The sequence below is a fragment of the Rhinoraja longicauda genome, chromosome 21, assembly GCF_053455715.1.
Source record: "Rhinoraja longicauda isolate Sanriku21f chromosome 21, sRhiLon1.1, whole genome shotgun sequence".
Taxonomy (NCBI): domain Eukaryota; kingdom Metazoa; phylum Chordata; class Chondrichthyes; order Rajiformes; family Arhynchobatidae; genus Rhinoraja; species Rhinoraja longicauda.
This window is the reverse complement of record NC_135973.1, coordinates 25,024,657-25,046,376: the sequence shown is the minus strand read 5'-3', so window position 1 is coordinate 25,046,376 and position 21,720 is coordinate 25,024,657. Positions and strand designations below refer to the sequence as shown.

Here is a 21,720-nt window from a genome sequence, read left to right as displayed (position 1 = left end):
GGAGGAAACCCAAGCGGTCAAAGGGAGAACTTGCAAACTCTACATCAACAGCACCTGAGGTTAGGATTGAACCCGTGTCTCTGGAGCTGTGAGGCAGCAGCTCTACTAACCACTCCTCATGTAATAATTCTAGTTTGAACAAAGCACAGAGTCCTTTCCATCACTATATCCACCACAGTCTAAATAACTGTGAGAATCAGATTAGATTATTTGCTGATTGGGTTTTACAAGGATGGAGCTGAAAGCAAGATAAAGAAAAATGTTTTTGAAATGTTAATTTAGACTTTACCTTAGAGTTTCGAGATATAGCATGGAAACACATCCTCTGGTCCACCGAGTCCGCTCCGACCAGCGATCAACCCGTACATGAGCACTATCCTACACACTAGGGATAATTTACAATTTATAGAAGCCAATTAACCTACAGGCCTGTACGTCTTTGGAGTGTGGGAGGAAACCGGGGCACCCGGAGCAAACCCACACGGTCACGGGGAGAACGTACAAACTCCGTACAGACAGCTCCCATAGTCAGGATCAAACCCAGGACTCTGGCATTGTGAGGCAGCAACTTGACCGCTGTGCCACCGTGCCGCCCACCATTTAACTAACAGTGAGAAACAAATTAGATTATTTGCTGTTTTTGGGTTTTACATGGATGGCACTACAAAGAAGATGAAGAAAAATGGAAGATCTGAAAAGTTAATCAAAAAGACAACACAATATTAGAAAAAATGTAACATGCTGGGAGAAAAGATGAGCCCTTTTATTTACATAAAAAAAAGGTTGAGAAAGAAGAGATTACTAAGAACCAGCATTTGAAAAATAATTTTATGATCAGTATTTCAAAGTAAATCACCCTTGCAGTAGTCAACTCTGGTGTTGCGAGGATCTGCCATTACAATTAATCCATGCAGCAATTGTTTGGCCTTTGAACATACCACAGGAAGCAATTTAGGTTAAGTGCTGTGTCGATCTTACATAGTTTGATTCGGCATTTAGTACCTTTGCCTCAAACAGATGAAATTAAAGCTCCATAATACTTCAATACTCCGTCAGTTATAATTTCACTGCAATCTGGGATTATTGACTTTTCTCCCCGCTTTTCCATGATTTTAATTTGGTTTAGTTTAGTTTCGAGATACAGCGCGGAAACAGGCCCTTCGGCCCACCGAGTCCGCACCGATCAGCGATCCCCGCAAACTATCACTATCCTACACTAGGGACAATTTTTACATTTATAGCAAGCCAATTAACCTACAGACCTGTACGTCTTTGGAGTGTAGGAGGAAACCAAAGTTCTCAGAGAAAACCCCCATGCAGCCACGAGGAGAACAAAGAAGCTCTGTACCGGCAGCACCTGTAGTCGGGATCGAACCCAGGTCTTTGGTGCTGTAAGGCAGCAACTCTACTGCTGCGGCACCTGATGTTTCTGCTCACCTACACATCGTAAGCACACTTTAAAAATAGACAATTTATCTTATCAACTTATCAGGCAACTGAACCATCCTACCAACAACTAGAGAGCAGTCCTGAGCCACTATCTACCTCATTGGAGATCTTTGATCGACTTTATGAACTTTATCTTGCACTAAACGTTTTTCACGTAATTCCCTTTATCGTGTATCTGTACACTGCGGATGGCTTGATTGTAATCATGTATTGTCTTTCCGCTGACTTTTCGTTCCGTTAGCACACAGCAAAAGCTTTTCACTGTACCTCGGTACACGTGACGATAAACTAATCTCAAACTCAAACTAAACTGCACTAATTTAAGGAAGAGAGCTCTATTGACAGGGACAATGTTGAAATCCTACTCTTGTTCCTGATGAAATGCTTGACCGTTTCGCCATGCATTTATGCAGTGAATTCTCCCTGATTGACGTATTCAGTCTTTAAAGATTTTCTTGGCTGTATAGTGACATGCATATTGTGTTCTGCGGAGGTGTAAAATGTGTTCTGTTCAAGGATGTAATGCTGAGGCTTTATCAGGCACAGGTGAGGCCACATTGAGAATATTGGGCGCAGTTTTGGGTCGTATATCTGAGGAAGGATGTGCTGGTGTTGGAGAGGGTCCAGAGGAGGTTTATAAGAACGATCCCGGGGATGATTGGGTTAATGTGTGAGGAATGTTTGAAGGCTCTGGGCCTGTAGTCGCTGGAGTTCAGAAGGACGAGGGGGGACCTCATTGAAACCTACTGGATAATGTAAGGCCTAGATAGAGTGGACTTGGAAAGAACCAGAACAAAGAAGAGTCTAGAACCAGAGAGTACAGCCTCAGAATAAAAGGACGGACCTTTAGATTGGAGATAAGGCGGAATTTCTTTAACCAGAGGATGGTGAATCTGCAGAATTCATTCCCACAGATGACTGTGGAGAGCAAGACATTTGGGTATTTTTCTAAGGCGGAGATTGATAGGTTCTTGATTTGGAAGAGCATCAAAGGTTATGGGGAGGAGGCAGGAGAATGGGGTTGAGAGGGAAAAATAGATCAGCCATGATTGAATGGTGGAGAAGATTCCTTGGGCTGAATGGCTTAACTCTACTCCTATGTCTTATGGTCTTATGGTGAATCTATTTGTGAGGCAGCAGCAATTATGGGGAGAGTGAGCAACTGTTTCCTGCTTCTGTTGAACGAAAGCACAACTGTGTTGAAGGAGGGATATCTGGCAAATCTGCAAATGTTGATCAAGAACAGCCAGGAAAATAAATCTCAAAAGTGGTCCATTTTTTTGCCAAATTTGGGATTGTCACTGATGAATCTGAAATTCTCTGCATTCTCGCTTCACCACGTGGCTCACAAATGCAAAGATTTAGCGTTCGTCGACGAAAGAGGCAAATATGATACCAGATGTCATATTTTACTGCTTTACCCTAATATGGAGTGATCTTTCAAGAAAGAGATTATTTTAGTTTTCTGTTGCAACCAGAGATTGTTGGAAGTTCTCTAAAATTGTGCATAAATACAATGGGGCCAAAAGAGGACCATTTTATCAACATGGTAATTCTATCCTTCCACAAAAAAATGTTCTCAATATTTTATCTGTTTTCACTTTTTAACTGCAGTCAAAATTGTACTTTTAACAAAACACGATTCCATTCCTATTTTTAATGCAAATAACTTACTGAATCAAGTCACAAATAATTCTTAAGGAGATACAATTTAGGTTTTTCTAGTTGTATATTTTAATTAGCTTTCTTTATATTCACTGTATTGAAATAAGAGGTTCAGTTGTACCTGCTCATTTGGTGAATGGATTGGGAGTGTCTGCCCCATGAGACTAAATGAAAGAAAAGAGGAATATAATATTCAAGAATTGCTATTGTCTAATTTCAACTGCGCTTCTGAAATAGATGAACAATTTATGCCATTAAGTTGGCAGTCTGAGTGAATTTTAGATGCACCATTATACTGCCATGTCGTAAAAATAATGAGATAACTTTATGAAGATTTGCAGATAAAGTACATCCCAGTGCTGCAACTGGTAGAGCTGCTGCCTCACAGCGCCAGAAGCCCCTTCGATCCCAAACTTGGGTGCTGTCTGTGTGGAGTTTGTACCTCCTCCCTGTGGCCGTGTGGGTTTCCTCCGGGTGCTCGGATTTCCTCCCACGTCCCAAAGACGTGTCAGTTTGTAGATTAATTGGCCTCTGTAAAATTGCCCCTAGTGCACAGTGAGGGGATAATGCAGAACTAGTGTTTAGTTTAGTTTAATGTCAGGTGTGCCGAGTGTACAGTGAAAAACTTTAGTTGCGTGCTAACCAGTCAGCGGAAAGCCTTTGTCAGTCTTGTCCGTAGTTGAGGGAGGTACTATCATGATGTTTAAGAAACAATTAGACAGGTGCATGGATAAGGTAGGTTCACAGGGGTATAGGCCAAACGCAAACAGGTGGGACTAGTGTAAATGGGACATGTTGGCTGGTGTGGGCAAGTTGGACCGAAGGGCCTGTTTCCACGCTGTAAGACTCCGTGACTCAATACATGATTACAATTGAGCCATCCACAGTGTATCAAACGTCTGCGACCAGCACACAAAGAGTCGCCTGGCCTGGGCGCCATCTTGGATTAAAGTCCGGGTGTTGATGGGTGATCGAAGGGCAGCGCAGACTCAGTGGGTGTAAGGGCCCATTTCCACGCTGTATCTCTGAAACAAAACAGTGATGAATTAGAAGTTGTGTACTTTCCACTGTGTTTGATAGTGCTGCCTGGGTGTCTTTCTTACAGGAATCTTTTGGGCTTCAAGCAAGTTATCAGGCCTCAATATACCATGTTCAAGTCCCGGACCACAGGCTGGAGACTTTGCCTACGAGCTTCAGAACTGCCCGTACTGTGCCCGCATGTTGGAAAACCCCGAGCTTGAGCTCCACGATTCGGAAAGCGGCGACTCTGATGCCGACGCCATATACGAGTTCACGCACGATGCCAGGCAAGGCGACCAAAGAGATCACATGCAGAAGAACAAAAAAAAAACAAAGCAAAGGAATAAGTGTGCGCTGCTCGGGATATTGTTGTCTGAAAAGATGAAGAAAATAGTTGACAGCAAATATTTCAATCGTGGGATTATGATTGCCATTCTCATCAACACACTGAGCATGGGGATTGAATATCATGAACAGGTTAGTGTCGATCTCTCTAGTGGCTGGAATCTCTTACAGAAGGTAATGGCTGCACCTCAATGCTTTTTTGACCCACTCATAATTTTGTGCTATTTTGCTGAGTAAGCTTTGAAATTTAATTGGAATGAAGTTTTTCAATTAATGCTGGTGTCGCAGTTGAGTTGCTGCCTTTCAGTACTTCACCTGGATCGAACCCGGGTTACTGGGTGCAGTAACCCTGACTACGGGTGCAGTCTGTTCTCCCTGTGACCACGTGGTTTTTCCCTGGTGCTCCGGTTTCCTCCCACACTCCAAAGACTTACAGGTTTGTAGGTTATTTGGCTTCGGTACAAGGTTGTAAATTGTCCCTAATGTGTTGGACAGGGCTATTGTATGGGGATCGCTGGTCAGCGTGGACTCGGTGGCTCAAACAGCCTGTTACCGCGCTGTATCCCTGAACTAAGCTAAACAAAAGTAAACGAAACATTATTTGAATGGGATCACTTGCCATTGAAAGCCAATGGGCTTGCCAAGATTGAGCACAGGAGGAAGGGATGAGGTTTAAAGCAGAGATTAACTGATTTATGATTAGTACCGGGTGTCAAAGGTTATGGGGAGAAGGCAGGAGAATGGGGTTGAGAGGGAAAGATAGACCAGCCATGATTGTATGGGGGAGTTGACTCAATGGACCAAATCACTCTGCTCCTAAGACTTATGAACATCTTATCGATGTGTATAAGATTATGAGAGGAATATATAGGGTAAATGCAGTCTTTTACCCAGAATAGGGGAATCAAGAATATAGGTTTAAGGTGAGGGGAGAAAGATTTAATAGGAACCTGAGGGACAACATTTTTCACAAAGGGTGGTAGATATATGGAGCGAACTGCCAGACGAGGTAGTTGAGGCAGGTACTATCAGAGCATTTAAGAAACATTGGACAGAGACATGGTTAGGAAAGGTTTAGAGAAATATGGGCCAAACACAGGCAGGTGGGACTAGTGTAGGTGGGCATGTTGGTCGGCATGGGCAAGTTAGGCCGAAAGGCCTGTTTCCACGCTGTATGACTTCATGACTCAAAATGCTGCAGTAACTCTGCAGGTATGGCAGTATCTCTGGAGAACATGTTCTCCACAGATGCTGCCGGACCTGCTGAGTTACTCCATCACTATGTGTCCTTTTGTATATTAACCAGCACCTGCAGTTCTTTGTTTCTCCATTCCGTCTTGCCGAGATCGTTGATCATTTTAAGTCAAGTAACCTAATGGACAAGCCAGTAAAATTATCTTTCGGAGTAACACAAATTTGTTTGGGCCATTGTTACATTGCATTTAAAGTGGGGTCCCGGAGTGGAATAATAATAGAAAATGCAAGGAATACTCAGTAGGACAGGCAGAAACTGTGCCAAAAAAAATAGAGTTCATGTTTCAAGTGAGGAAACATTTTTGTTTTTGCTTCTGGTCAGAAATCTAGAGTGCTCCCATGTCCCAAAGACGTGTGGGTTTGTAGGTTAATTGGTCTCTGTAAACTAACCCTAGCAGATAGGGAGTGGATGCATAAATGGGATAACATAGAACTAGTGTGAATGGGTGCAGCTCGAAACAAAACTGAGTGATGTGAGTTGAAGAAAATATATTTGGTCATCAATTCTTAAAATATATCAGAGAGGACAATACAGCAGATTGATTCATGGCTGAAATATAACATGAGGGCTTCAGTAAAAATCATTTCTTTGTTTTTAAGACTTGTTAATGGTTTGATTGTCAACCTTATTACAAATTTAAGATTGATAAAGCAGCTCTTATTAAGACTCAATTTTAGGAAAGTTTTCGCCTTATATTTGGTCACTATTGTAGCAAGTTATCAGGGACCAAGTGGAAAGTTTGTTGTAATATTATATTTCCTATAATGAGATCCCACTGTAGAACACACAGGGGCAGCACAGTGGCGCAGCAGTAGAGTTGCCGCCTTACAGCACCTGAGACCCAGGTTCGATCCTGACTGTGGTGGGATGTATAGAGTTTGTACGTGTAGGAAAGAACTACAGCTGCTAGTTTACACTGAAGATAGACACAAAATGCTGGAGTAACGCTGGACAGGCAGCATCTCTGGATAGAAGGAATGTGTGACGGTTCGGGTTGAGACCATTCTTCAGACGCAATGGGTGAAGAAGGGTATGAAGAGGAGTCTCGACCCGAATTGTCACCCATTCCTTCTATTCCGAGGTGCTGCCTGTCTCGCTGAGTTACTCCAGCATTTTGTGTCTACCTTCGGTGCCTGGACATTCACCTCGAGTTTTCTCTGGTTTCCTCTCACACACCAAAGCTGTGCAGGTTTGCAGGATAATTGGCTTTGGTAAAGGTTATAAATTGTCCCTAGTCTGTAGGACAGTGTTAGTTTACGGGGTGATCGTTGGTCGGCACGGACTCGGTGGGCCGAAGTGCCTGTTTCTGCGCGAAATATCGTTAAAATCTAAATTCTAAAGAAGATTTTAAGTGTTAAGATACAGCAAATCAATTCTAGTTGTTCTCCACAACCTTACGTCCTTGGGTTAGGAAATGACTTTCTGATAACCCATTTAGTATTGTCTTTGTAGGATGTAAAACCATTATTAATATGTTGCCAATTGCAAGCAAATGTTTTATCGGGAATATCCTTTTGTCTCCAAACTTGAATTGGCTTTTTGTGCTCAAGTATACTTACAGTAACATGTAGACTAATAAAGGATAATGGATTAATTCTGCTGGAAGGAGATAATTTTATGGTAATTATGTTTTATGGTAATTATATTTTATGGTTTGACAACTTGCTTTAATAAAGTACTGTACAGTATTTCAAAGTAGGACATATTCATTATCTTTCACATATTGTGGTTCAGTGGAGAAAATCACCAAGCAGTTTATCCCATTTTTTGTAGTATTTGTCTTGTTTCAATTGACTTCCTCTTCCCCTCTATTATCTTTGATGTAACACCTCATATAATCCAAAAAATTTAATTTATTTCAGAATGTAAACTGAAATTCTTTGTTTAATGTAACGCATGGCAAAATTGGATTATTTAATGTTCAACGCAGCAATTAACATGTCCGGTGATGGTGTTCCTGTCTGTTTATTGAGAGTCTCCAGAAGGTTTCCCTCCTAATTTCAAGAAAAGGGTCGGCATGGTGACGCAGCGGTAGAGTTGCTGCCTTGCAGTGCCGGAGACCCTGGTTCGATCCTGACTACGGGTGCTGTCTGTACAGAGTTTGTACTTTCTCCCTGTGACGGCATGGGTTTTCTCTGGTTGCGCTGGTTTCCTCCCACACTCCAAAGACGTACAGGTTTGTAGATTTAATTGGCTTCGGTAAGTTATAAATTGCCCCTAGTGTGTGTACATTAGTGTACGGGGTGATCGTTGGTCGACGCGGACTCAGTGGACCAAGGGGTCTATTTCTGTGCTGTATCTTCAAACTCCAAGGCAGTGGAGGCCAATTCTCTGAATGCATTCAAGAGAGAGCTAGATAGAGCTCTTTAGGATAGCGGAGTCAGGGGGTATGGGGAGAGGGCAGGAACGGGGTACTGATTGAGAATGATCAGCCATGATCACATTGAATGGCGGTGCTGGCTCGAAGGGCCGAATGGCCTACTCCTGCACCTATTGTCTATTGTCTATCGTCTAAAGTCCAAAATCTAAAGTCTAGAGGGCTTTGCTTTAAGGTGAGAGGGGCAAAGTTTAATGGAGATAGGCAGGGCAAGTTTTTTTACACGAAGGTGGTGGGTGGTGAGTGCCTGGAATGCACTCAGGTATAGTTCTGGAGGCAGACATGATAGTGGCTTTTTAGAGGCTTTTGCATAGGCATATGGAAGTGCAAGAAATGGAGGGATATGGATCATGTGCAGGCAGTGAGATTCATGTATCTTAACATTATGTTCAGCACAGGCACTGTGGGCCGAAGGTCCGTTCCTGTGTTGTTCTATATCTTTATCTATTTCATTTAATCCGCCTTTGGACTTTAGACTACCCAGCACAGAAACCGGCCCCTTGGCCCACCGAGTCCACACCGACCAGTGATCCCTGAACACTATCACTATCCTACACAATAAGGACAATGTACAATTTTACCAAAGCCTATTAACCAACAAACCCGTGTGTCTTCGGAGAGTGAGAAGAATCTGGGACACCCGGAGAAAACCCACGCAGTCATAGGGAGAATATATAAATTCCGTACAGACAACACCCAGAGTCAGGATCGAACCCGGGTCTCTGGGCTGTAAGGCAGCAACCTCTACCGCTGCGCCACCGTGCCACCCTACGTCAGACACATACATTGTAGACAGTTCATATTATTATTCAATTTCAAACTTCAATTTGATGCCACTACAACTTCTTGAGAGGCACCATCTTGCTCAGACCCACCCATATGAATACACAGTTGGACATGTGTTAAGACTGACCCAGCAAATGACATGAAGGGAATGCAAAAGCCTTGGGATACCTTGGTACAGTGAAATGCTTTGTTTTGCATGCAACTCAGTAAAATCAAAGAGCAGACATCATCAAAATCATATAGCAGCAGTGACACAGCGGGGGAGTTGCTGCCTTACAGCGCCAGAGACCCCCGTTTTCGATCCTGACTACGGGTGCTGTCTGTACGGAGTTTGTACGTTCTCCCCGTGACCTGCTGGGTTTTCTCCGGGAGCTCCAGTTTTTACTCCCACACCCCAAAGACGTACAGGTTTGTAGGCTAATTGTAAATTGTCCCTGGTGTTTGTAAGATAGTGTTAGTGTTAGTGTGCGGGGATCGCTGGTCGACACACACTCGGTTGGCTGAAGGGCCTGTTTCCACGCTGTGTCTCTAAACTAACCTAAACTAAACTAATCATCACCTATTCGGTACATGAGTGTCGGCACTTTTTGGCATCGACAAAGCTACAAAAGAAAAAGACTTGAAGTTTTGAATAAATTACTTTTCAATCAGAATGGCTTATCCTTTTTAAGGGGTCATGAATTCAATTAATGTTAGATGTTGATTTATTCCTGTTATCTGGTTGAGTGAGTGATCGGTACTCGTAGGGACTGATGCAAGTCTAGACATCCACATGATCTAGTGTGACTGATGCCAAATCAGTTCTTGCTGACTGGACTTATGTGCAAATGAAGTTCTACCCATGGATGGGTTCCTCTCGAACTACAGAATTACTGAGTCGATCGCCTGACAGCTGAGGAGGATCCAGTATTGACAGATGGTTGATAGTTTAATTTAGATACAGCATGGAAACAGGCCCTTCAGCCCATCGAGTCCACACTGACCATCGATCGCCCATTCGCACTAGTTCTAAGTTCTCCTCCCACTTCCTAAAAACATATGGGTTTGAAGGTTCTGTAAATTGTCCCCAGTGTGTAGGGAGTGGACACAATAGTGGGGTACCATTGAACTAGTGTGAACGGGCGATTGATAGTCGACATGGTCGTGGTGGGAGGAAAGGCCTGTTTCCATCCTGTATCTTTCAATCAATCAATCGAGGGGAGAAGATTGACTAGAAATCCATTCACTTTTTGCGATGTTTGACTTCCTCTATTTGAGCCCCTTTCTCTGTCATCGAGATCGATGGAACACTTGGTACAACCTAGTAATTTAAACTGGGACAGGGTGTGGGGAGGATTGAATGAGCGAGGGAGGGATGGGAGGGAGGGAGCGAGGAAAGGAATGGTAGAAAGGGAGAGAGGGAGGGAGGGAGGGAGGGAGGGAGGGAGGGAGGGAGGGAGGGAGGGAGGGAGGGAGGGAGGGGGGGAGGGAGGGAGGGAGGGAGGGAGGGAGGGAGGGAGGGAGGGAGGGAGGGAGGGAGGGAGGGAGGGAGGGAGGGAGGGGGGGAGGGAGGGAAGGGGGGTGCGAGGGAGGGAAGGAGGGAAAAGTTCACAAGTGCCGCTCAACAATGTGACAACTTGCATGATGTCAGGAATGAGAAGTGATTTGATTACATATGTAAATTCCAGAGGAGTCCTGACAATGTGGATGTCAGAGGATGGTTCACCCTTTAGACCTTAGACTATAGACAATAGACAATAGACAATAGGTGCAGGAGGAGGCCATTCAGCCCTTCGAGCCAGCACCACCATTCAATGTGATCATGGCTGATCATTCTCAATCAGTACCCCGTTCCTGCCTTCTCCCCATACCCCCTGACTCCGCTATCCTTAAGAGCTCTATCCAGCTTTCTCTTGAATGCATTCAGAGAATTGGCCTCCACTGCCTTCTGAGGCAGAGAATTCCACAGATTCACAACTCTCTGACTGAAAAAGTTTTTCCTCATCTCCGTTCTAAATGGCCTACCCCTTATTCTTAAACTGTGGCCCCTTGTTCTGGACTCGCCCAACATTGGGAACATGTTTCCTTCCTCTAACGTGTCCAACCCCTGAATAATCTTATACGTTTCGATAAGATTTCCTCTCATCCTTCTAAATTCCAGTGTATACAAGTCTAGTCGCTCCAGTCTTTCAACATACGACAGTCCCGCCATTCCGGGAATTAACCTAGTAAACCTACGCTGCACGCCCTGTAGAGACTGTAGAGATACAGTGCTTAACGGGCCCTTCGGCCCACCGTGTCAGCGCTGTCCAATGATCACCTTTAAGACACTCCTATATAGTAAAGCCAATTTTACAATTTATCAAAGCCAATTGACTTACAAGCCTGCACGTCTTTGGAGTGTGGGAGGAAACCGGAGCACGCGGAGAAAACCCCAAGCGGTCACGGGGAGAACGTACAGTACAAACACCGTACAGACAGCACCCGTAGTCAGGATCGAACTCGGGTCTCTGGCACTGTAAGGCAGCAACTCTACCGCTGCGCCACTGTGCTAGTTTTGTTTTAATGTAGCTATCCCAACTAAACACACCGCACATACAAAGTTATCACATTCACCTCCAATCCAATTTTTTGGCTCAAACGTTCCAACTAATGATTCTTTTTGACCAGAGATGTTTTAAATGAGAGTGTGACTAGGTACTGGCCATTTTCTCTTCACATACTCAGCGTTCTAGTATCTTGGTAAATGATACTAACATGATCAGAGATTTAATATCTTTCGACTAGTATTTTTAATTACAGATGCCATTTGACATTTCAATATTTGGCTATTTTGAACTATTGTGCTGAACTGCGTCAGCAATTAATTACAGAGGCCAATGTGCATTGTGCAACCAAATATTTAGTCAAATTATATGTCTGATTTTTTTCCTTTCTCTGAAGTCTCTTTGTGTTGGGACATTGGAGGTAGATTATTGGTGTCAAAGAATGGCCTTTGTATTTGTTGGTAATTACACATGTTGTCCAAGTTCTCAAAATAGTCTTCTCGTTGTCTGAATTGGCACAAAAAGTGTGCAGAGTCTCTTGCCCAGAGTAGGGGAATCGAGAACCAGAGGACATAGGTTTAAGGTGACGGGGGAATGATTTAATAGGAACCTGAGGGGTGCCTTCTTTACACCAAGGGTGGTGGGTGTTTGGAACGAGTTGCCTGAGGAGGTAGTTGAGGCAGGTACTATCACAACGTTTAAGGAACATTTGGACAGGTACATGGATAGGATAGGTTTAGAGGGTTATATGGGCCAAGCACAGGCAGGTGGGACTCATGGAACTAGTGTAGATGGGGCATGTTGGTCAGTGTGGGCAAGTTGGGCTGAAGAGCCTGTTTCCAAGATGTATGACCTTTTGTCTCTATGAAATTGCTGGAGTAACTCAGCGGGTCAGGCAGCATCGCAGAGAAAAAGGATAGATGATTTTACGGGTCAGGACCCTTCTTCAGAATGATTGTGTGGGGGTTCTAGAAGCAAGCCAGGACAAACCAGGACTGGCAACAGATGACTTCAGACAGGGTGGTTCCTCCTATCCCTATATACAATATAGCAATATATACTATATAATAACACTGGGTTTGTAGGTTAATTGGCTTCGGTAAATTGTTCCTGGAGTGTGAGATAAGGCCCGCTTTCACCATGTATCTCTCAATTAAGCTCGACTAAAACGAGCTAAAACTAATATGTCAGGATGGCACAGTGGTGGAACGGTAGAGTTGCTGCCTCACAACGCCAGAGACCCGGGTTCGATCCTGACCTTGGGTGCTGTTTGTATGGAATTTGTACATTCTCCCTGTGACCAAATGGGTTTTCTCTGCGAGCTCCGGTTTCCTTCCATACTCCAAAGACCCACAGGTTTATAGTTAATTGGCTTCGGTAAAATTGTAACTTGTCCCTAGTGTGTGTAGGATAGCGTCGGTGTGTGGGGATCGCTGGTTGGTGCGGGCTTGGTGGGCCGAAAGGCCTGTTTCCCGCGCAGTAACTCTAAACTAAACTAAACTAAAGTTAAAGATATTTGACTGCATAGTGTGCATCAAAAGTGCTTGCTGTACACGATAGTTGAAATATGTGGTTCAAGCTATTTCTCTCCACATATAAGCTGGTTCTTTGTGGAGTGTAGACATAAATATAAAATATATGTACCTCAAGTGAAAGTGAAAATGTGACAATGCTTTCTGCTGAAAGTGTTGAACATGTGGAATAGACTCATTAGAAGTAAATAACTCCATTAAAAGCCCCCTTGTTCTAATGAACGTTGCAAGCACAAGATATTTTAACTAAACATAAAGCATGCTGTAAGTATAATGCAAATTAACATTATGCAATACAATACAATACAATATATCTTTTCATAGTGATCTTTGAGTCATCGATTCTTATCACATGCGCTCTGATTAAAGATAATTCTATTTTTGTGATTTAAGATATCGATGTACCTCCTGTTTATTTCAAACTCTATTCCTCAATCCAGGCTATTTTTCTACCTTGAGCTTTGGGATTTGATGGATCAGCAATCCTTGCTCAAGGTTATCCTTATTTATAGAAGATGTGCAATATTGTACTTCCTTTGCAATTCTCCCATTGTGTCTAATTTTTGAAGGTTAAAGTATCATTGAACTGACAACAAGAATTGTCCATTGTTGGTAGTACACACCGATCGGCCAAAACATTATGACCTGATGAGCCAAAACTTTATGACCACCCACCTAATATGCTGTTGGTCCTCCGTGTGCAGCCCCATACAGGGTGCGATGCACTGTGTATTGTGACACATTCCTCCCGTGACCACCATTCAAATTTTCTGTGACTTGTGCCACAGCAGACCTTCTGTCGGTTCGGACCAGACGGGATAGCCTTCGTTGCCCTCACGCATCGATGAGCCTTGGGCGCCCAACACCCTGTCGCCGGTTTGCGGTTTGTCCCTCCTCAGACCACTGTCGGTAGGTACTCACCACTGCTGACCGGGAGCACCCCACAAGCCTTGCCATTTCAGGGATGCTCTGACCCAGTCGTCTGGCCATAACAATTTGGCCCTTGTCAAAGTCACTCAGGTCTTTACTCCTGCCCATTTCTCCTGCATCCAACACATCAACTTCAAGAACTGACTGTTGCCACCTAATATATCCCACCCCTTGACAGGTGCCATTGTAACAAGATAACCAATGTTATTCACTTCACCTGCCAGTGGTCATAATGTTTTGGCTGATCGGTGTATATTTGTAAAATTATCCCCGTGGATTTTAATGTAAAGAGTGGACTCGGATGTTTCCAAAGTCCCATTTAATGGCTTTAGTTATAGTCAATGGTCTGGGAAGACCCAGAACAATTTGGGATCACTATTTAGCTCTGACTAACGCACACCAGAATATGATTTAGATTTTTTTTTTTGATTTAGAGATACAGCGCAGAAACAGGCCCTTTCGGCCCACCAAGTCCGCGCCGCCCAGTGATCCCCGCACATTAACACTATCCTACACACACTAGGGACAATTTTTACATTTACCCAGTCAATTAACCTACATACCTGTACGTTTTTGGAGTGTGGGAGGAAACCGAAGATCTCGGAGAAAACCCACGCAGGTCACGGGGAGAACACACAAACTCCGTACAGATGGCACCCGTAGTCAGGATCGAACCTGAGTCTCCGGCGCTACATTTCGCTGTAAGGCAGCAACTCTACCGCTGCGCCACCGTGCCATAGATTGATGGTATGTGGCCATTGATTTTCTGCAATTTGTGAAAAGGAAAGAGTGAAACTTCCACTGATACTCCACATGAAAATTATTAGAGAAATAAGGAACTGCCGATGCTGCTTTACAAAAAAAAGTGCTGGATTAACTCTGCAGGTTTAATTTAGTTTAGAGAAACAGCGCGGGAACAGGCCATTCGGCCCACCGAGTATGCGCCAACCAGTGATCCCGTACACTAACACTATCCTACACACTAAAGACAATTTACAATCTTTATCAAAGCCAATTAACCTGCAAACTTGTATGTGTTTGGAGTGTGTGAGGAAATCGGAGCACCTAGAGAAAACCCACGCAGGTCACGGGGAGAACGTACAAACTTTACACAGGCAGGACCCGGGCTGAACACGGGTCTCTGGCGTGGTGAGGCAACAACTCTACCGCTGCGCCACTCTGTCTACTGGATGGCCATTGATTTTCTGCAATTTGTGAAAAGGAAAGTGTGAAACTTACAAAAAAAAGGGCACAAAGTGCTGGAGTAACCCAGCAGGTCAGGCAGCATCTCTGGAGAACATGGATAGGTGACTTTCGGATCAGGACCCTTCTTCAGATGAAGTGACGCTTTGGGCCAGGAGCCTTTAGGCGACATTTCCGGTTGGGATCCTTAGACCACATTTCGGGTCGGGATCCTTTCTGAAACGTCACCTATCCATGTTCTCCAGAGATGCTGAGTTACTTCAGCACTGTTTGTGTTTACATAAAATTATTATGTTTTCTTTCCAGTTGTTGCCTTCCATTGTTTCCTAATTTCTAAAGGTTTCATTAAAAAATATATATTAAATCATCCCCATGGATTTTACTGCAAAGTTGCAAATTTTGGTGTCCGAGGATGATAAGATCATTATAAAGGTACTTGTTGTGCTTTTGGGAAGATAAACAACTGCACTTGCTAAACCATGAGTAAATATGTGCCTTTAGTAATTTAATTTCCTGGAAGTCATCTTTATCTTCCATTTGACAAAGAGCACAAATCAGTAAAATCACCGCTGGCTTTGAGGATAAACTGATATATCATTTAGGTACTATCATCCTCCAGGCAGTGGGAAGCTGTGGCAAATGCTATGACCATTATTACAATACTTTCATCCAACATGAAAATGCCACAAGCAATTTGGTGATATACTTAGCCCGCATCTGTTTCCTGCAAACAGTAATGCACCTTAAAAGCTGAAACGTCAAAATAAATCACTTCATCTTTCTCCCAGGAGATGACCTTATCTGAACTTTAGGGTATGTTACTTCCTTGCAATGAGCCTGGCTTTGGCTTAATGCAGTGTGCAGTACTTAAAAGCAATTGCTATTCCGATAGAGATGATGCATCACTTAATTCTAATATGGGGCGGCACTGTGGCACAGCGGTAGAGCTGCTGCCTCACAGCGCCAGAGACCTGGGTTCGATCCTGACCATGGGTGTTGTCTGTACGGAGTTTGTACGTTCTCCCTGTAACCACGCGTGTTTTTTCCGGGTGCTCCGGTTTCTTCCCACACTCCAAAGACGTATAGGTTTGTAGGTTAATTGCCTTCGGTAACAATGATAAATTGTCCCTAATGTCCCTCGGTGGGCCAAACTCTAAAGTGTTCATTGTTAATCTATTGGACTAATTCATCACTTAGTTCCTGAATTACAGTATAGTAGCACAGTACAGCACAGGAACAGGCCCTTCAGCCCACAGTGTATGTGCCAAACATGATTCCATGATAAACTAATCTCATCTGCCTGCACACGATCCATATCCCTCCATTCCATGTGCCTCACTAAAAGCCTCTTCGACGTCACTATCGAATCTACCTCCCCTACCACCCCTGGCAGTGTGTTCCAGGCACACCCCGGGCCTCACCTCGACTCCCACCTATTTCTCCCTCCAATCCCACCCCCCTCCTTACTTCCTCCCTCTGGCTTCACAATCTGCAACTCTTCAAATCTGTATCGCAGCTTCTATTCTTATCTCTGGCCTTTGTTCCAACCTCTGCCTATCAACCCCCCACCTCGCCTACATGGACCTATTATCTGCCACGCTTTGTCCTGTCGCTCCCGTTTTCCAGCTTTCTTCACTCCGCCTGCACTCGGTCTGAAGAAGGGTTCCGAGCCAAAATGTCACCTATCCATGTTCTCCAGAGATGCTGCCTGACCCGCTAAGATAAGGAACCCGACCCGAAAAGTTACCTATCCATGTCCTCCAGAGCTGCTGCCTGACTCGCTGAGTTACTCCAGCACTTGGTGTCCTTCACAATTTTATAGAGCTGTGTCATGAGTTGCCGGCTCTTGTATGCAATGCCTTTACCATGAAGGTTTCGCATCCTCTATGCATTCTTGATACTTTTCACAATAATAACAAAGTACTATCCATAGAGAAATTAATCTTAATGATTATATTCTTTGGAGTTTAACATATCTTAAATGAATTATCATATTGTGCAGAAACGAGGAACCGCAGATACTGGTTCAGAAAAAAAGGATCCAAAGTGCTGGGGTAACTCAGCAGCTCAGGCAGGATCTCTGGTGAACATGGGTAGATGACATCGGGACCCTTCCACAGGGTGTCAGAGGTTATGGGGAGAATGCAGTTGAATGGGGTCGAGAGGGAAAGATAGATCAGCCGTGAATGAATGGCGGAGTAGACTTGATGGGCCAAATGGCCTAATTCTGCTCTAAGAACTTATGATCTTCAGACACCCTGTCCATGTTCTCCTGAGATGCTGCCTGACTCGCTGAGTTACTCCAGAACCTTGAGTCCCGTACCATATTGTGCATTAGGCAAACAATACATGTTTTCGATTAAAAAAATCCATCTTGAAGACATTTGCATTTGGATTCTGCCTGTATTTTTAAGACTTTATTTCGGATATTTTGTTAAATTAAATGTAAAAAGATGTACAAAAAATATTTTAAAATCTTTATTTAAGAGGGGAAATGTGATCATATAGTTTACTCAGTTTTCACTGATGGTTTCTAAGTCATCCACTTCAATGGATGTGACAGGTAGCCTCCAGCGCTGTAGGTGGACTGCTATTAAATAGAGGTTGACTTATTGAGAGTGGGCGTTTGTCATGGAAACAAAGCAGGATGCATGACACTAAAATGACTAAGTCTTTCTTTTGTAATGTTGCCTGATCTCAAAAGAATGAATAAAGTGACATCTTTTCCTTTAGTTTAGCTTAGTTTTGTGATACAGCCCCTCGGCCCACCGAGTCCGCACCAACCAGCACATTAACATTATCCTACACACACTAGGGACAATTTACACCTATACCAAGTCAATTAACCTACATACCTGAACGTCTTTGGAGTGTGGGGAGGGAACCGAAGATCTCGGAGAAAACCCACGCGGTCACAGGGAGAACGTACAAACTCCGTGCAGACAGCACCCGTAGTCGGGATCGAACCCGGGTCTCTGGCGCTGTAAGCGCTGTAAGTCTGTTACCATCAAGCCTTATATGCTTATCAGAGGTTTCATGAGATTTGTGTTGTGGATTTAGATGCATTTATTTTGTCGAGCAAAAAAAAAAGATCTTTTATTTTAAAATATTTTGTTTTGTTTTGTTGCAAGATGTTGCCCAATGTTCCCCTCAAAACAGAATATGGTAAATTTATTCTGTTAATATTGGCATCAATATTAATGTTGGTGGGACAAACCCTGGCAAGTGATAGGTGGATACAGGTGAGTGGGAGGGGAGGGGGAGATGGGGACAAAAGGGTGCAAGATAAGGGGAGAGAAGAGGCGTGAAATGTAAAACCAGAGGAAAGGGTGGGAGTGGATGGGGATGGGGAAAGGGGGGGCGGACAGTGAGGGAAATGGGTGCCCATCAGACTGGGGGTGGGCACAGGAAAGAGAAATTATTCCGTCTGTTCAAGAACAGCAAAGCCTTAAAAACTGAGAATAAAAAGAAAATGGATTCCACTGAGAAGAAGGAGGAGCAGTTAGGAATTTCAGAGATAGACACAAAGTGCTGGAGTAACTCAATGGGTCAGGCAGCATCTCTGGAGAAAAATGACTCTTCTTCAGAAGGGTCCTGACCCGAAACGTCACCCATCCTTTTCCTCCACGTTTCCTGCCTGACCCGCTAAGTTACTCCAGCACTATGTGTCTCTCTCTGAAATTCATAATTGCCTCTCCTTCTCAGTGGATTCTATTTTTTTTGTCTATTTCAAATCAATTATTTTTATTTGATTTCTTGTGGTCTTTTCTTGCTTTCAGTCCACCCCCCACTCCCACCCCCCACTCCCTCCCCTAACAATGCCTGAAGAAGGGTCCCAACCCGCTAACTTGAAGTGTCTTAAAAGGGGCAGCACTATGGTGCGGCGGTAGAGTTGCTGCCTTAAAGCGCCAGAGACCCGGGTTCGATCCTGACTACAGGTGCTGAAGAAGGGTCTCGACCCGAAACGTCACCCATTCCTTCTCTCCTGAGATGCTGCCTGACCCGCTGAGTTACTCCAGCATTTTGTGAATAAATACCTTCGATTTGTACCAGCATCTGCAGTTATTTTCTTATATTATTCTGACTACAGGTGCTGTCTGTACGGTGTTTGTACGCTCTCCCCGTGACCGCGTGGGTTTCCTCCCACACTCCAAAGATGTGCAAGTTTTGTAGGCTAATTGTCTTTGGTAAAATTGTAAATTGTCCCTAGTGTGTGTAGGATGATGTTAGTGAATGGGGATCACTGGTCGGCGCGGACTCGGTGGGCTGAAAAGCCTTTTTCCGTGCTGCATCTCTAAACTAAATTTAAAATGTTAACTGTTGTACCAGTCTCCAGGCAAATCAGAACAAGTTGCTGCTTTAGAGGTTTCTGCCACATCCGCCTTCTGTTTACATGCCACTTGGCAAGGATTTAATTACAGCAGTGAGAATCTCGAGTGCATCTTTCAGTTCCGTACCTTCCAAACGACGTGCCGTCAAAGTGAAGGAAAAATAACTCCAAACACTGCATGAAGCAACGTCTGCTACCAGAATACTCAGCCATGATCTCCACTAAATATAACTGTTTTGGATAAGGCACTTAATTATAAACTGCCAGCTTCACTGACAGCCATTGTTTCAGCGAAGTGATTGGCAAAGGGGATGGCTTGGATTCAGATGTAACAGGATCTTTATCAAGATTATCATAACTTGATAAGTCAATTTATTCTGATGCATGCAAAATGTGGCATAAATAATATAAACAATAATCTACACCTCACGCTGCCCTGGCAAGGCCACCAGCATTATCAAGGACGAATCTCACCCCAGTCACTCCCTCTTCTCCCCTCTCCCATCAGGCAAGAGGTACAGAAGTGTGAAAACGCACACCTCCAGATTCAGGGACAGTTTCTTCCCAACTGTTATCAGGCAACTGAACCGTCCTATCACCAACTAGAGAGCGGTCCTGATCTCCCATCTACCTCATTGGAGACCTTCAAACTATCCTTACTTAGATTTTACAGGGCTTTACCCTGCACTAAACCATATCCTGTATCTATACACTGTAAACAGCTTGAATGTAATCATGTGTAGTCTTTCCGCTAACTGGATAGCACGCATCAAAACAGCTTTTCACTGCACCTCAGTACACGTGACAATAATAAACTGAACTAAAGTAAACTAAGCTAAATCAACTGGTGGGATTTGATCTGGTGAACATCTTATGTTCTGCCAACAGAGGCTAATTCCCTCTGCCACTTTTCACGAACCTGAGTATGGAGTGAATTTTTTATTTCAACAGAAAAGACGGGAGAAAGCTCATTTTTCTTTGTGATGAACAGAAGTGTGTTAGAGTGTGCTTCAACAATGTTATATCTTGAGCAAACCATTGATTGTAAGAATGTTTGGCATTCTTTGCAGTACTGTGTGAGTACTACAATGTCGGAAATACTGCTTTTCATTTAATTGAGGCCCTGGTTGCTTTTGCATGTGAATAGGAAAGATCCCATGCATCAGTTCACAGTGCAGTAGCTGTGTTATGCCCTGTGTTTTGCATTAGTTTAGACTCGAGCTACAGCTTGGAAACAGGTCCTTCGGCCCACCGAGTTCACACCGGCCAACAATCCCCATATACTATTTCTATTCTACACTCTCGGGCCAATTTACAGAAGCCAATTAGCTTACAAACCTGCACGTCTTTGGAGCACCCGAAGAAAACCACGCGGTCACAGGAAGAACGTAGAAACTCCATACAGAGAGCACCTGTAGTCAGGATCGAACCTGGGTCTCTGGTGCTGTAAGGCAGCAACTCTGCTGTTACGCCACCGTGCCACCCTTCATACCCACTGTAGGATGACCACATTACTGCCACTTTGGCATGATGAGCATATTTCTGGGTTTGAAGTCTTGTTTAGTTTAGTTTAGAGATACAGCGTAGAAACAGGTCCTTCGGCCTGCTGAGTCTGTGCCGACCAGCGATCCCTGCACATTAACACTATACTATACACTCAAGGGACAATTTAAAAAAATATATATTTTGATTGCTTTTTCCAAATAGCATACAAAAACACTTAACATAACATAACACAACAGGGCACATCTACAACAAGGTCACATTTAGGCACCTGAAAGGCACTTTAAATATAAAGGAAGTAAGGCACGTTTCTGCTGTAGCACATGTTTATAACAAACTATTCCTCATCATAGTGGATGGGGAAGAAAGAAAAATAAATAAAAAATTAAAAAATAGGGGCAATATTAAACTTTTTTTATACAAAGCCAATTTACTTACACACCTGTATGTCTTTGGAGTATGGGAGAAAACTGAAGATCTCGGAGAAAACCCATGTGGTCACGGGGAGAACGTACAAACGCCATACAGACAGCACCCATAGTCCGGATCAAACCCGGGACTCCGGTGCTGCAAGCGCTGTAAGGCAGCAACTCTACCGCTGCGCCACCGTGCCTTTGAATCGTCTTTCCCTCAGACAGTCGATGCCTTCATCTGATTGCATTCTTGACATTACTCGAGCCAAAGAGTATTAGGTTGGCTGTAAGTCCTGAGAAGGTGAAAGGCATTAATTAAAATGTACATTTGTATTATTCTGCTACTTTGCACTTTAAAGAATGTCATTCTACTGGGACTTGTTCTGC

At 43.8% G+C, this 21,720-nt stretch overlaps 1 protein-coding gene across 2 annotated transcripts in view; it reads left to right on the top strand.

Annotated features, from left to right (window-relative positions):
- cacna1ha (calcium channel, voltage-dependent, T type, alpha 1H subunit a) overlaps positions 1–21,720 on the top strand; it is a 170,417-nt gene that overhangs the window by 55,967 nt on the left and 92,730 nt on the right. For both annotated transcript variants that reach the window (XM_078418152.1, XM_078418151.1), the window contains exon 8: positions 4,220–4,611. In XM_078418152.1, the coding sequence (XP_078274278.1) occupies positions 4,220–4,611 (392 nt within the window). The remainder of the gene's footprint in view (positions 1–4,219; positions 4,612–21,720) is intronic.